Genomic DNA, 16,208 nt, shown 5'->3' with positions numbered 1-16,208 from the left:
GATATAGCTATCTCTTGTGAGGCTATGCCAGTGCCTGGGAAATACAGAACTGGATGCTCACAGTCATCTATTGGATGGAACACAGGGCCCATAAAGAAGGAGCTAGAGAAAATACCCAAGGAACTAAAGGGGTCAGCAACCCTATAGGAGGAACAACAATATGAACTAACCAGTACCCCCCAGAACTATGTTTCTAGCTGCATATGTAGCAGAGGATGGCCTAGTCAGCCATCAATGGGAGGAGAGGCCCTTGATCTTGTGAAGATCATATGCACCAGTACAGGGGAATGCCAGGGCCAGGAAGTGTGAGTGGGTGGGTTGGGGAGCAGGGCGGGGCAGGGGGAGGGTATAAGGGGACTTTCGGGATAGCATTTGAAATGTAAATGAAGAAAATATCTTAAAAAAGGGCCTCGGATTGTGGGAAAATATGAGTATTTCAAATGCTAGCTGATTCTTAGACAAGGCATAAAGCTTTCTGTGAACTTTCTAGCTTCAGCCAAAAGATGATTGTAAGCATAGACACAAACACTGTTAGATGCACACTGGCTTGTGGAGTGTGTTCTTGCTGCAATGCTCACATTTTCCAAGTAAAGAGAGAATGCAAGCAACAGTCAGAGGAACTGTTGCCAAGTGCTCGGGATAACTGAGAGTTTCACAGCATCCAAGAAATGAGCTGGCCAATTTACCAAAACGGGAGCAAGTAACTTTGAAAACGCATGGGAAACTTGACACGTGTCACATACATGATGTCAGGAACACCAACTCTTTCGCTAGGAAAACAAGGTGGAAACAAAAAGCAAGTAATTGTAGATACTTTCCTCTAGGTGTCATTTTCCTTCAGGGGCTAGGAAGCTCACATAATAATTTCTTTGTTTTTGTCTTTTTATAAAATTTTATTTACTCTTTTAATAATTAAAAATTATAGAAGGGGACATAAGGTTGGGAGGGAGATGGATTGGGGAGTCCTGGGGAGATACAGAGGTGGGAGGGATGGATGCCTGCAATCAAGATGCAGGAAAATTTCAAAGAATGATGTAATAAAATTTACATATGAGATTTTCAATATCTGAAAAAGAAATGAAATCAAGACTGAAGTTCTGACTAAAATGAGATAGAAGTAGATCTTAGTCTTCTCGGAGTATCACAGATTAAACATAATGTGATAATGTTCTACTTTCAAGATCATCAACTAAGACGATGGGCACTGAAGAATGGAAGACATCTATCCATTGGGATGCAGCCTAGGACAGCCAGTGGACAGAGCTAGGAATTCCACTCAGAGAGCAGGCCAGCTACTATACACGTCTAAGAGCAAATGAAACAGGCTGGTGGGTAGCTCAGTTGGTGAAGTACTTGTATAGTGTGCACAAAACCCTGGATTCCATTGCCAGTATCATACAAACCAGCCATTTGGGAATCTAAGCACTTGGGAGGTAGAGCAGGAGGACCAGGGGTTTCTTGGCCAATCTCAAGACTGAGGCCAGAGTCAGGGCTACTGAGACCCTATCTGAATAAGAAACCAAAATAAAACCAAACCAAACTATACAAGCCCTCAGAGAATTCTTAGCCTTGGCTGGCCCGGAGAACCTACAAATCCACTTTTATTATGGTTGTATGCACTGGTGTGAAGAAATAAGCCAGAGTTCCAGTCAGGTGCGGTGCGAAAGCAGATGAAGGAAGCTATGGCACGGCATGTCTAGTGCCCTGGTTTCTGTTGTTTGGTTTTTACATGCCAAGGAATCCCTGCATATCTGTCATTAATTTTCCCCATTATCCTCTGTGACACTGGGCAAAACATTTCACCCAAACTCTCCAAGCGCTTAAGTTTACCACGAATTGACTTTAAAACTACCAAACTTGATAAAGCGACTGCGAATCTTCCTGCTGAATCACAGTTTCACTGACATCAGAGACAGAGGTGGTGGGCGCTGCCTGATCAACATTCAAGTGAGTAACCATTTCTGCAGTAATCTATCTTGGCACTTAAAGAGAGGGCCATCGGTCAGGATCGACCAGTGTTCCTTCTGGCCTAGCACAGGGACAAGGATGCCATCTCCATGTGACTTTTTATTATTCCTTTCTTTGCTATAGAGCTGTGATGATGGCCAGAGCTCCTGACTCAGCCAGAGGATGCATAGACTGAAGTGTTTGCAACGGCTTCAGATGAGGCAGCTCCTGAGTAACTAGCTTGAGACTCACCACTCTGTGATGTCAGATCTTGCTTTTAAATTGTGGACAGAATGACAAATTTTTTGGGGAAAAAGGCTTTTCATCTTACTTCAAGTAATGATCTTGCTGTTGCTATGGTACTCCCCCCCCACAATGTTTCAGACATCTCTACAAAGAGCTCCTTTTCTTTCTTGTGTATTTGGAGGCAAGGAGGTGAACCAAAGCCACCAAGCCATCTTAGAGACTTTTCAAAGGATGGTGTCTCCTGCCTTGAAGCTGTAACCAGAAGCGCAGTGCTGTGTGTTCTAAAATAGAAAGCGAAACTCAATTTTTTCCCCTCGTACCTTTGTTTTTTATTATTATTGTTTCTTAGGAAAGAGAATTTTCCAGGAAACTATGGTGAGTGTTGACATAGCTCAGACCAGACATGAGTGTATGGTTTTGAAGATTAGCATTTTATGGTGGTGGGGGTGAGGGGGGATGGCATACATCATAGAGAACTCTGACACTCATAGTGGCCGTCCTGGGAAGGTCTCAGAGCTGTGCTTGTAGGATTAAAATAGCCTTTGAGGTCTGTTTGTTAACACTTGTGTGTGTGTGTGTGTGTGTGTGTGTGTGTGTGTGTGCACAATGCCTGTGGAGGCCAGAAGGGGGCGTCAGATTGCTTGGAACTGGAGTTACAGACAGTGGTTAGCCACCAGGTAGGTCATCAAATGCTGTCATTTGAACCTGTGTCCTCTGTAAAAGCAGCCAGTGCTCTTAACCACTGAGCCATCTCTCCAGACTTGCTCACTCTGGCATTTAAATGCCTTCATGAAATGGCATTTAAACAAGACTTGCTAAAAATTAAAATCAAGGCAGCAGAATATTATTTTTCCAAATTAGGTAGATCTTTTCTACTTTCTTTATTACTAACTAAATTTTTTAAAAGCCAAGACAGGCAAAGCCTGGTAAGTCAGCCCCTGACAGTTTTCCAGTCTTGTTTCTTTTGAGGAAAAGTTCAGACCGCACAGATCCGGGTTCTCTGAGAAGCATTCGGGACTTAATTTAACAAGGGTTTTTAAAGGAAATCTGTGAGAAGATGGAGTTTCAAAGTTCACGTTTAATTTATTCCAGTTGTTTTTAATTCACTTGTGGGTTGTGTGTGTAACGTTTTCCATTTATTCTTAATTCGTTTGTGAGTGGGTTCTTTTGATTTATGACAGTTGTTCTGGAAGATGATTTTTCTTATATATTTTCTCATCTTTTTTTCTAAAAGATTAATTTATAGAAATAAAATGTATGTGTAGTGGTGTTTTGCCTTCCTGCATGCCTGTGTGCTGTGCATGCATGCATGTGTGTGTGTGTGTGTGTGTGTGTGTGTGTGTGTGAGAGAGAGAGAGAGAGAGAGAGAGAGAGAGAGAGAGAGAGAGAGAGAGAGAATACGAACGCACATGAATGTGCACACGCCATTCCCAGCAGAGGCCAGAGGAGGGTGACAGATCGCCTGGAACCGTTTCCTAATTATCCTGAACTAGGAGGCAAGGGAACTTCAGAGCCCTGCCAATGAAAGGCAGAACTGAGGCTAAACTTCTGCATCCAAACACACAACTCTTGTCCTTTTCACAGAGGCCTACGCTTGCTTTCTTATCATATTTTTACCCACCAAATTCTCATTTGTGAATATTAAAAATTGTATGTCTGTCCATGTGCACATCACACACACACACACACAGACAGAGAAAGAGACAGAGACAGAGAGAGAGAACACAGGTGTATGGTTGTGGACGTCAGTGGTCATCCTTGGGTGTGGTTCCTCAGGACACTGCTGCCCCCACCCCCACCCTCCACCTCGTTTTCTGAGGCAGGCCCTCAGGGGTCTGTACCTTGTTTATTTGTTTAAGATGGCTGGCCAGGATGTCCCAGGGACCCCTTGTCTCCACCTCCCCAGTACTGAGATGTTAAGTACACATTCTGCACTTGCCCTTTTAATGGATCCTGGGGCTAGAACACAGGTTTGTGTGGTGAGCTTGTAATGTCGTAAGCTACCTCCCTGGGCCAATGTTAAAAGTCTTTAATGATTTGATCCACATGCCCCTTAATAAATAATAGTGGAACAACCTGGACACCTGTCATCTGTTCTCGTGTTCAGTAGCAGCACTCTTTGGAGGTAGGCGGCAACCAAATCAACTTTCTGGGGGAAACAATCCAACTCTTTAGGACAGCGACAGTGAATTCATCTTATGTCTAGTTTTGCTGGAGTACATAGGCCACTAGACTTAGAGCAAGCCAGGCAAGCTTCAGCCACTAACTAAGCCACACTATCGGCTTTTTCTAACTGTGACAGGGCCTCACAGAGTGGCCCAGGCTGATCTTGTACTCATGTTATAGCTCAGGATGGATTTGAACTTGGTGATGCTTCTGCTTCAGCCTCCCGAGAGTGCTGAGACTGCAGGGTGCACTACCTTGCCTGCATTAATGGTATGTTAAACCCAAGGAACCTGGGCATGGGAGACGGGTCAGGAGATAGGTGCTGTCGGGGCAAGCCTGGTGCCTGGGTCTGAAGAAAGGCCCTTCCTGCCATGGTTGCAGAGGGTGATGCCTGCATTCTGCTGCTTCTCCCGTTGCCATGGCGCACCTACTCAGGTGCTGTATTTGATGGGGCAGGATCTGAATAACAAACCAGGACATCGCAAATGGTCAGGGCCTGGGCAGTTACTGTAAGGACAGGTTTTTGTTTTCTTTTCTAAAAGGATTCAGTTTTCTAAAGTCCAACTGAATCAGCCACATTTTTGTGTGCCGTGTATATTCCTGGCCACTTTTTTTCTCGTCATGCATTTCTTTGTGTGACAAGGAAGCTGTGGGTGGACTCATTTCCCTTTAGTCTTTCTAAAGTATTAAAACTGCAGGCAGTCTCAGAAATACTGTCTTGTGGCTCTGACAGACAGCACGAGAGAGGCAAACCATCGTACATGGAAATCTATATGCATCCCTGTAGGGTACTTGATACACGTGATCTGTATGCATCTAGAAGATGCTAAATTAATCTTGAAGGCTCAAGTATCCCTAGCATGCTGTTTGGAGGGTAATTAGCAGTTGGCTACAAGTATGTGCATGGTGCAAATCACTCTAAGTTTGTATGCCACCGTCCTTTCAGAACGGGAGGTCTCAGTTTTGATTTTATTCATTTAATACAAATACATTCTTAAAGATAAAAATAAAATCAAGGGGCCCAGAAAACCACTTAGTCACTATGAATGCTTGTTGTACAGGCACAAGGACCTGAGTTCAAATCTCTAGCACCTTTGTAGAAAACCAGGCCAGTACTAGTGAGGTGGTCATAGGCAAAGACAGGAGGATTGCTGGGGTTTGCCTAGCTCCAAACTCAGTGAGAGACCCTGTTCTAAGGAAACAGGGCAGAGAATGACAGAGAACATCAAAGTCCTCCTCCGGTCTCCACATGAGTGTCTGACCATGTGCACACCTGCACACATATACACATGTACATGCATAAACTATACACATGTGCATATGTTACACACGCACACGCGCGCACACACACACACACACACCCCAAAAACATTTTTCTGCTTTGACAACATCCCTAGAGTAGTAATCTGGGATTCACAGAGAGAGAAAGAGAAAGAGAGAGAGAGAAAGAGAGAGAGAGAGAGAAGTCTGTCACTTTGATCTCACATACCCACATCACCCAGACAAGCGGCAGTCTCTAGTAGTAAGTTCCCAACGTTCATTATCAGGAATTTCACCCTGCTTCGCGCTGCATCAATCAAACTTCCCTGCTCTTAGACCGGAGGTTCTCAACCTGTGGGTCACAACCCCTTTGAGGGACAAATAACCATTTCAATGGGGTTGCATCTCACCTAACTTACATATCAGTTATTTACACTAAGATTCATAACAGTATCAATTGTTGGGGATCACCACACCATAGGAACTGTATCACAGGGTCAAAGCACTAGGAAGGCTGAGAGCCACTGCCTTGGGTCCTTTAACATTACCCTTCAAGCTTTCCGTCCCCCACAAAGCTTCCATGCACAACTTTCTGTTCTTTCTGCGTTTCAAATTCTAACGTGCAGTTTCTTCCTGATCTGCCACTTCAGATCTGTATTCTGAGTTAGTATTACAAACTTACAGCTGTTAATAGGCAACTAGATAGGCATTATCAGACTTTGAGAGTTTGAGGATAGACAACCCCCGTACTTGACTTTGGACCACACCTCATGCTTCCTTGGTAATGCTCCAAAGCTAAGCATCTCCGTTCTATAAAGAATGTAGATGTCTTTATGAAAAGGTGCAGGTGTTTGGGCTTTTACAGGGTTCATCAAGGCAAAACTACTTCTTCTCGATTAAAGGAGTGGAATGAATCTAGGTTCTACCTCGGGCCTTGGGTGGAGACCTGACCTAAACTACCCAAAACAGTGGGTGATATTGTTTACTTTTTTTGAGAATAAATCGGGCTGGGCCTGTTGTCAACTACCTGGCCAGGAACTCCACCACCACAGAAATCTGATTCATCAAGAAACCGTGTTAGGAATTGGGGAGGGCTAATTATCTCCCAATCTGTACTGGCTGGTTTTGTGTGTCAATTTGACACAAACTGGAGTTATAACAGAGAAAGGAGCCTCCCTTGAGGAAATGCCTCCAGGTGATCCAACTATAAGGCATTTTTCTCAATTAGTGATCAAGCGGGGAGAGTCCATTGTGGGTGGTGCCATCCCTGGGCTGGTAGTCTTGGGCTCTATAAGAAAGCAAGTTGAGCAAGCCCGGGGAAGCAAGCCGGTGAATAACATTCCTCCATGGCCTCTGCATCAGCTCCTGCTTCCTGATCTGCTTGAGTTCCAGTCCTGACTTCCTTGGTGAAGAACAATGTGGAAGTGTAAGCTGAATAAACCCTTTCCTCCCCAACTTTCTTCTTGGCCATGATGTTTTGTGCAGAAATAGAAACCCTGACTAAGACACTATCCTGTCAGAAGCCCCTTCCTATGCCTGTAGAACTTCTAGCTGTGTCAGTGCTGAGCCTTCTCTCCTTTCTGAGTCCTAATCCAGAAACACATAGTTTTTCCTTTTCCTTTTTGTATTCTCTCAAACATTGGTCAAAAGCTAAGTGGCTTTCTCTGGGGAACTCTCCCCGTTCCCAGAGGCCTTATGCCCCTTCTGCCATGCATCTGCTCGATGATGACCTTCACTTCCAAATCACTAACAAACAAAAACAACTCAACTTCAGTGACTACGGAGGGTTAGAATGGTGCTGATTTGATAGCCTAATTAAAATGTCTTTGGGGCTGTCTTTAGCCCCCTAAGAACCATTGCTCCATCACCTCTGTATCAGACCTAATATCCTGACAAATAGATATAAGTCTTTGGAGTGTATTAACTTCACAAAACCCTATTCTCCACCAACGGAAGGACTGAGATTGCTGTCAAATGCCTCTAAGGCCCATAGGAGAGATCATCCTGTCTTACTGTAACCACCTCTCTGATGTTTCCACCAATGTATTTTTAAAATATCTCTTGACTTATGACTTTGGCTTGCCACTATAAACCTTTGTGAATTTGTTTCTAGATTGGGAACATCAACCTGGTGTAATGTAGTTCCTTGTTTCCTCTGCCATGGTTACTCAAATTTGGTTCTAGAATAAACTTTCTCTTATTCCCACATGGCTTCCTCTCTCCTTCTCTTCCTCCTCTTCCTCTTCCTCCTCCCCCTCCTTTTTCTTCTTTCTGTCTTCTATAGGCAACTGCCAAGATTTATAGCTGGCCTTCCTTGCTGTTTTTCCTTGTGATGTTTTCTGAGTAATTTTAAAGTTCTTTTATTAATGATACCTAGGGCCCAAAAGAGAAGGCCCAACTTTCCTGGTAACAGTATCTGTATTGTCTTATAAAGTATGACATGCTTTGGGGTCTAGAACTGTATTTTATGTCCCAGTAGGCTCCACAGTGCTTCAGAAATAGGATATGTTCAGTGAGTCTTCTCCATAATCTGGCCATGTTGAGGAATATCCACATTTTTAACAAAATGTTAAAAATGAAAATTATAGACTAGCAGAGATTTACAATTAAATTGTTATTTATTTGAAGGAACTCATGAGAGTGCGGGAAAAGCTAGAGAGACTTCAGAGCATTGATTGTGAGTGTATGCAGGGGTAAGATTAGACATTTTGGATAATCTTCCAAATTCTCCACAATGATATGAGTCAGAAAAAAATGATTGAGCTTTTGTTCATGGGAGAAAAGGTGGCTAGGGACAGAGTTCCTTGAGAGTAGGAACAGCTTCAGAGAAACTCAGCATGAGGGAGGGGCCGTGTTCAGTGTCTACACTGACTTACATATCTCTTCTTTCCCTTCTCCTACCCATGAACCTTACATTAACACCCACCTTTTCTGATAGCCTTTAAAAGGACCACAACAGAGAACATGCATGTGGTGGTTTGTATATGCTAGGCCCAGGGAATGGCACTATTAGAAGGTGTGGCCTTGTTGGAGTAGGTGTGTCACTGTGGGTATCAGCTTAAGACTGTCAACCTAGTTGCCTGGAAGTCAGTCTTCCACTAACAGCCTTCAGATGAAGATGTAGAACTCTCAGCTCCTCCTGCACTGTGTCTGCCTGGATGCTGCCATGCTCTTGCCTTGACGACAATGGACTGAACTTCTGAACCTGTAAGCCAGCCCCAATTAAATATTGTTCTTTATAAGAGTTGTCTTGGTCATGGTGTCTGTTAACAGCAGGAAAACCCTAAGACAATGCATTTTTATCTGTTTCCTCTTTTTTCTGTCTCTTTAAATACTGCAGACTAAAGAGTGGAATACTGTATAGGAACCTGCTTCTTATACCAAAATAAAAGATGTCATACAAACAGACATAAACTTAAGGGTCTATCCTACCACAAGTCATGTTTCCTTGCTGCTTAAAAGAGATGGAAGTTTTTGAGATGGAACCATGGAGGGCAGGTGACTAAGAGGTAAGAAAAATGTGGGGACAATATCCCACCCCTCTGCATGTGCATGTCACTAGAGGGGTAGCCCTTGGGTAAAGCAAAGGAAGAGAAAGTGTGTCTGAGCAGAAAGTGTGGGTCTCGGAGTTAGACTCCTTTGTAGCAAACAACCAAGATGGCTGGCTGCTTCTTCCTCTTCCTGAGACCAAAGGCTGGAAGCTTAAAACAAAGGCTCCACGGGCTTTCCCTCCTGCCTGTAGGACACCTGCTGATGGACTGACTATGGACAAGTTCAAGGCTGGATCAGGGCATGTTTACACAACACACTGGCCAATCCTAAGTTAGGAGAGGAAGATCCATTAGACTTAAAACACTCCAGGTCTTGAGAAGAGACTGGGCTCTCGAGTCCCATCTCAGCTTTAGGGTAATTTTCGCTGCTTGTCTGCCACACACCTGTGTTTTATCACCCCTGGAAAAAAGCCTTTCTTCAGCTGCAGGGTCCTGTGTTTCTCTGCTGCTACCCGTTGGGCTACGGACTTTCTCTACCTTTTAACTCTTTAACTGTCAGAGGAAAGTAACCCAAAGAGGAACCTTAGAGAGTAACAAACGCATACCTTGGTCTGGAATGTGCAGAACATGTGTGTTAGAAATGGATGCTCCCATGCCAAGGACAGAACCCTCTTTTCCACCATTGTACACTCGACGTCGTCATCCATCAACACCACATCTTTCTTTAAGGCTTTTATTGCGAAAAACTGATTGGTTCTCTTGAACTCCGCCAGGAAGACCTAAAAGGAAAGGGAGACGGCAACTCGGTTTTAGGATATGGTTTCCACTCATTAAAGAAGAGACAGAGACGGGCTAGGAGAGATTGGCGATGGGAGAGAATGGGAAACCTCCGCTGGTTTCTATCCTGGATAGCATCTAACTGTTTAAGATGCTACTAAGCATTTCAGATCATCCTCTTTTCCCAAGGCTCTCACAAAACTGCTATGTATTTGGAAGATTACTCTTTTTTTTTTTTTTCTGGTTTTTCGAGACAGGGTTTCTCTGTGTATTCCTGACTGTCCTGGAACTCACTTTGTAGACCAGGCTGGCCTCGAACTCAGAAATCTGCCTGCCTCTGCCTCCCAAGTGCTGGGATTAAAGGCGGGCGCCACCACTGCCCGGCTCCGGAAGATTACTCTTAATAACAAAAAAATCTCAGAGCTGCGGTATAGCTCAGTAGGTAGGTATGTAGGTAGGTAGGGTGCATGTCCAGCATGCAGGAAGCCCTGGGTTTAATCTTCAGCACTTCATAGACCAAGGATGCCAAGGACGGTGGGCACGCCTTTAATCCTAGCACTTAGGAGGTGGAAGAAGGGATGAGAAATCAGAAATTTAAGGTCATCTGTTGCTACCTGATAAATTTAAAACTATCCTGGGCTGCATGATAGATCTCAGAACAGCTCTCAGTTCTGAACACTACAGGATAGGTATCTATGATAATGATAACAATCTTAATAATATTATCTCTGAGTTTAAAGTATAAACTTGCTCAAATTCATGGAATTACTCAGGGGAAGATCTGGCCCCAGAGTTAACTTTCCCACTTCATCTTCTCTCTCATGTGTTAACAGAGACCAGAAGGGAGAGTTTAAACAACTTTAGATTTTCAAAGGTGGCAGGAGAGGACTCTTGGCAGGTGGAAGAACATGGGGTTTATAAAACTATAGTCATCTGAGCAAAGCCATTGGCATCTCTGGGCTTCAGCTTCCTGAGATTTACAAGGTGTGTGTGTTAGTAGTGGGGTCATGTCTGCTGTGCGGTGGTTTGAATATGCTTGGCCTAGGGCTTGACACTACCAGGAGGTGTGGCCTTGTGGGAGTAGGTGTGGCCTTGTGGGAGGAAGTGTGTCACTGTGGGTGTACGCTTCCTAGGAGGCCAGAAGAGGGCGTTAGATCCTCTGAGGCTGGAGTTACAGGCAGCAGTGAGCTGTCAGAAGTGGGTGCTAAGAACTGACTCTATTCCCTTGTAAGAGTAACAAGCACTCTTACCCAGCCATCTCCTGAGCCCTGAGAGTTACAAAAACTCTTAGCATTTGTTTCTTTCATTGACTTTTAGGAAATGTTAAAGTCAATGGTGCCAAACTAAATATATGCAAGGGTCTGGGTTTACAATGATTGTATGGGAGTGTAGTTCAGTTGGTAGCATGTGCTTGAGCATGCAGAAAGCCCTGGCTTAGATCCTTAGCACTGCACAAAACAGGCATGGTCTGCAATCTTGTATTGTGGCTGAATAATACTGTGTTCTAATACTTGCGTATTAGATACTCAGTACTCAATACTGAAGCGTGGGTACACTTGAGGTGATTTTGGGGGAGCTGGAAGCAGAAAGATCAGGAGTTCAAGGACATTTTTCCACTGTGGAGTGAGATTGAAGTCAGCCTGGGCTTCACGAAACCCTATTTCTTTGTTTTGTTTCTAAGAGATAAACACTTGCCACCGATAGCTGACTTGGTGGAGTGACTGGGACTTGGATGGAACTTAGACATCTCCAGGAAATGTGTAATTTGTTAGCCTTGGCATAAAAGCAGATTGGAAAAAAAAAGTAGCAGACTACCATTTGGTTAAAAGCCATGTTTTCCACAGAAAGCCAAAAGAATGATGAAATGTAAGTTCTTGGGAATTCTTGGTATTCTGAGAAAGAGAAAGAGGTCAGCTTGGTTTTTGCCTTCTCAGGGTGCAGGGCCCGGTGTCTCAGTGCAAAACGGTACTGTGCACTTGGCACAGAGCGAGGAGGTACCCAGAGCCCAGAATGTCCCCAGGGCTACTTTCCAAGGCATGTATATATGTTTAACTTACTCTTATTAACCTGTTCGAGTATAGAAATTCACATGGGAACAAAAGAGGATAAACATTTCATTAACAAAAGCACGCTGTTGGTAATTGTTTCTTTTAGTAAACCATCTTAAAGCCAGCTGTAAAGTAAGAGCCAGGAAGGCAATTGCCGGCTATATAATGTCCTTTCAATTTTTCCTATCAGGTTATAATTGCACATTAATTGCAGCTAAATCATAATAAAGACTGGCTGTCAAATTGCCAGTCCACTCTGATTAACAGCAAATGAACTGTTGTGGTTTGTATTATGGTGGAAGTGAAAAGAATTCACAAATCCCAGCTACCATTGGCAGGGCCGAGAATTTATGAAAAGAAACTGCCTTAGTGTTCAGATGCAAACACAGTATTATTCAGCCACAATGGAAGCTCGGGCACACTTGAGTTTGTTTATTGTTACATAAACTGGGTAGATGCTGCGGGCAAAGTCTGACCAGCAGGTGCTTACTGTAAGCTGACTTTGGACTCCCTCAGTCATGGAATAGTGACCCTTGGTTAAAATATTCCTAGGCGTTCCAACTAACACTACAAAAATAGCCAGGAACCCTAGTAATAAATTACATATCCTTAATGTCTAACATACCAAAAGGTCTGCATTCTATAATAACCCCCTTTATAATCATTAACTCGGTAGTTTTCTTCCAGGTTGCCACTGATGATTGAAATTTCTTTGTGAGCATGAGTGTGTGTGTGTGTGTGTGTGCACATGCGCACACTGTAGAATCTGAGTTTGAAGTCTAGAGGTCAGCCTTTCACGCTGGTTCTCAGGAGCTGTCCGTCTCTTTCTGACTTTTTGAAATGACGTCTCTCAGTCCCTTAGAACTAATTTGGCTGGCTGGCCAGCAAGCCCAAGGACACTTCTGGTCTCTGTGATTCCAGTGCTTGGATTACAAGCAAATGCCACCAAATCTGACCTTTCTATGTGGGCTCTCGGAACTGAACTCCGGTCCTTCAGTTTGTAACTCAAGTACTTCACCAACTATGCTACCCAGTCCTGAGGATAATTTCTTTCTTTTCACTCCTCTCCTTTCTCTCTTGACTTCTTTTTCTCCTTCACATTCTGTACTTGCTCTCTGTGGCTGACAGGGACACATTATCTCCTCCACCCTTGTCCAGTGAGTAGCAAGAGAGGTAGGGAAAGGGGGCCTCATTCCAAGGTACTTTTTTAAGACGTCCTCAAACTACAGTCTTTGTTTGTTTATTTGTTTGTTTGTTTGTTTTGTTCATTGATGTTTTGCCCACATGCATGTCTGTGTGAGGGTGCCAGATCCTCTGGAACTGGAGTGACAGACAGGTGTGAGCTGCCATGTGGATGCTGAGAATGAACTCCAGTCCTCTGGAGGAGCAGCCGGTGCTCTTAATGTCTGAGCCATCCCTTCAGCCTTCAATCTATAGTCAGTGTCTCAGCTTGTGTCTTCTTCCTCCCTTTCTTTGCATGGCAAGATAAAAACCTTGGCCTCTAGTACTCCCGAGAGAGTGAATATATTTGGAAGTGAGCTTCTAAATAGGTAATTACAGTTAGCTGAGGTCACTCCCTAGGCACATGAAATGTAAAACAACTTTGAGGTGTGGGGAAGAAACAATGAAAAACTAGAAGGAAGAGTAGGCACAGGAAATGGGCACTTCTCTGACTCCTTGGTGCTCAGGCATCAAACGCATTAGTTCGTGAGTATGTAACTTAAAGCAATGGATTTGGGGCCAAAGATTCATAGGGAACAGAGACTGCTATTACTGCAGAGTTACTTAGCTCCCGATTTAATGTTGGATGCTCTGTCATCTCACGACACGGTGGGGGGTGCTCTCTGGCCCTGTTTGCACACCTTCAGGAACGTGGTAGCATACCTTGCCAAAACTTCCTTTTCCCAACATCTTGTGCAGGATGAAGTCATCGATCTTCAGTTTCAGCTGCAGTGAAGTCCTGCGCATGCTCACTTCGGGTTCAGGAGGACCGGCCGATTTATTCGACCCATCCAAAGGGGACTCCCAGGAAATGCCCTGGGGTTCTGAAAACAGCAGATCAGGTATTAAACATGAATGGGTAAGTAAGGTCACTATAGGCACTTAGGGCACCACCCACTTCTTTCTTCCATCTTTCATTCTGAAGTTCCATCTAATTCAGTTTCAGAATCCTTCTGCATCTGTCTGTAAACCTGGCATTTGGGCTGGGTCTCTGGCTAGCTAATAGCCTAGGCAATGGTCTAATTGAAGAAATACTGGACCCAAGGTCATGGTTAGTGTGGCAGTGGTGGCGCATGCCTTGAATCCCAGAACTGAGGAGGCAGAGGTAGGCTGATCTCTGAGTTTGAGGTCAGTCTACAGAGCAAGTTCCAGGACAGCCAGGGAACCCTGTCTTGAAAAAAACAAACAACACCATCCCTAAACCTGAAAAAGTCCTAAACTCAAACCCAAACCAAAACAAATAGAAAGAAAGAAAGACAGACTGACAGACAGGACTCATCTCAATCAAAGACTACATATTTGTGTGTGAGAGAGAGGAAGAGAAAGGGAGAAAGAAAGGGAGAGGGAGGCAGGGAGAGGGAGAAGCAAAGAGAGAGAACTTTTAATAACATCAGATTCTGAGGAAATAGGAATCTTCGCAGATCTGGGGAATGGATATCACCACTGTTTGTAACTCCCAGACACACTGACATCAATTTCCATTAAGTACAATGTAAGCTCTGAGGACACGCAATCAAGCAGGTTGTTAAAGATCTGAACCACACCATGTTTTGTGGTCTTCAAGGCAAGATACTGTGTGCACTGATCATCCTCGAGGACGATGTTCCTTACTGCTTGGGAATCCTTCTGAGATAGACTTTGAATCTCTCTTTTGAAATGTATGTCAATTTAGTCCTTGTATTATGCCAGAAGAAGGATAAAAAGCGTTTTTAGGAATCCTTACTATGTATGTACTACTATCATTATTAGTATTGCTTTTTTGTGTGTATGGATATGTATATGTGAGGGCGTGCACATATGTGTGGGTGTACATACATGTATGTGTGGGTGTGTGCATGCATATGGAAGCCAGAGGTCAGCCCTAACTGTCATTCTTCAAGCAGTATCTACCTTGGTTTTGAAGCAGGGTCCTTCTCTAGCATGGAACATGCCAATTAGGCAAGGCTGGATGGCAGTTGGACCCAGGGATCCACTTGTCTCTGCCCCGCATGCCACCAGGATTACAGACACATACCGCCATGAACGGCTTTTTTATTTTTCATTTTATTTTATTTTAATAATGGTTTGGGGATTGAACTCAGGTCCTTGTGCTTGCAAAACAAGCACTTACCAACTGAACCATCTCCGAAGACCTTAGTATTCTTTAAGTCCAAAGAACATATCTCATAATGTTTGTTGAAATGATTCAGTTCCCAGAATCATGTAGCTGCATTTTCCCTTGAACGCCCTTCAAGCAGAAGGCAGAACGAATCTCTACACATGACAAAGTTTAAGGGTTAGGGCCTGACTCTTCTTCCTTCCTGTCTCGAAACCTCACAGGAGAGTCTCCGAGCAACAGTGACGATGCCCCGATGACGTTTCTCCTTTTCTTGCTTTACAGTAGACTAACATCTGTAAAACCACCCAACATGGCCAGGAAATGACATTCTAGAACTCTGCCAGGAGCAACGCCCTCACAAAAAATTCTAGTTAGGCATATTTTAGTTTTACTCTTAAAAGAAGAGTAGGAGGGGAAACTTTAGTCAGGATATATTGTATATGAAATGGATCTATTTTCGATTAAAAAAAAATAGGGGCCTTGAGGTTGGTGACTGGATTTGTACTCTTTAAATAGAGAAAAAGAAACTCATCAGACTGGGTAAATGAAGAACTTAAAGCCAGAGAACAGGTGGATCGTGACAAGTGACCGACATTGATGGTCAACTGCAGTGATAGCTACCTCTTTTCCCAGGTGTTGGTGCGCATGGTGGCCTGGTTTCATTTTTGGTGGAGCATGGGAGACCAATTTCAACCGGGCCTTCTCGGAAGATGTGTTCTGAATCTCGTAAGGAGCGAGCCTAGATCATAAAAAGGGTCAGACAACCCAATCACCAGTAGTTGGCGCCATTTCCCACCCACAGAAATACTGTGTTGTCCCTAAGGACAGAAGGCAGTGAATTTTGAATATGCAGGACAGTCAACACTTTTCTTTCTTTCTTTCTTTCTTTCTTTCTTTCTTTCTTTCTTTCTTTCTTTCTTTCTTTCTTTCTTTCTTTCTTTCTTTCTTTCTTTC

General features: G+C 43.8%; 1 protein-coding gene across 1 annotated transcript in view; it reads right to left on the bottom strand.

Annotated features, from left to right (window-relative positions):
• The window catches only part of Prkcq (protein kinase C theta), a 131,413-nt gene that overhangs the window by 33,946 nt on the left and 81,259 nt on the right, over positions 1-16,208 (bottom strand). Inside the window, exons 10-12 of the mRNA XM_021155209.2 lie at positions 15,876-15,993; positions 13,820-13,980; positions 9,716-9,889 (exon numbers count right to left, since the gene is read on the bottom strand). Of these exons, the coding sequence (XP_021010868.1) occupies positions 9,716-9,889; positions 13,820-13,980; positions 15,876-15,993 (453 nt within the window). The remainder of the gene's footprint in view (positions 1-9,715; positions 9,890-13,819; positions 13,981-15,875; positions 15,994-16,208) is intronic.

Source organism: Mus caroli, chromosome 2 (genome assembly GCF_900094665.2).
Source record: "Mus caroli chromosome 2, CAROLI_EIJ_v1.1, whole genome shotgun sequence".
In the NCBI taxonomy this organism is placed as follows: Eukaryota; Metazoa; Chordata; class Mammalia; order Rodentia; family Muridae; genus Mus; species Mus caroli.
This window is presented reverse-complemented; position numbering and strand designations above follow the sequence as displayed.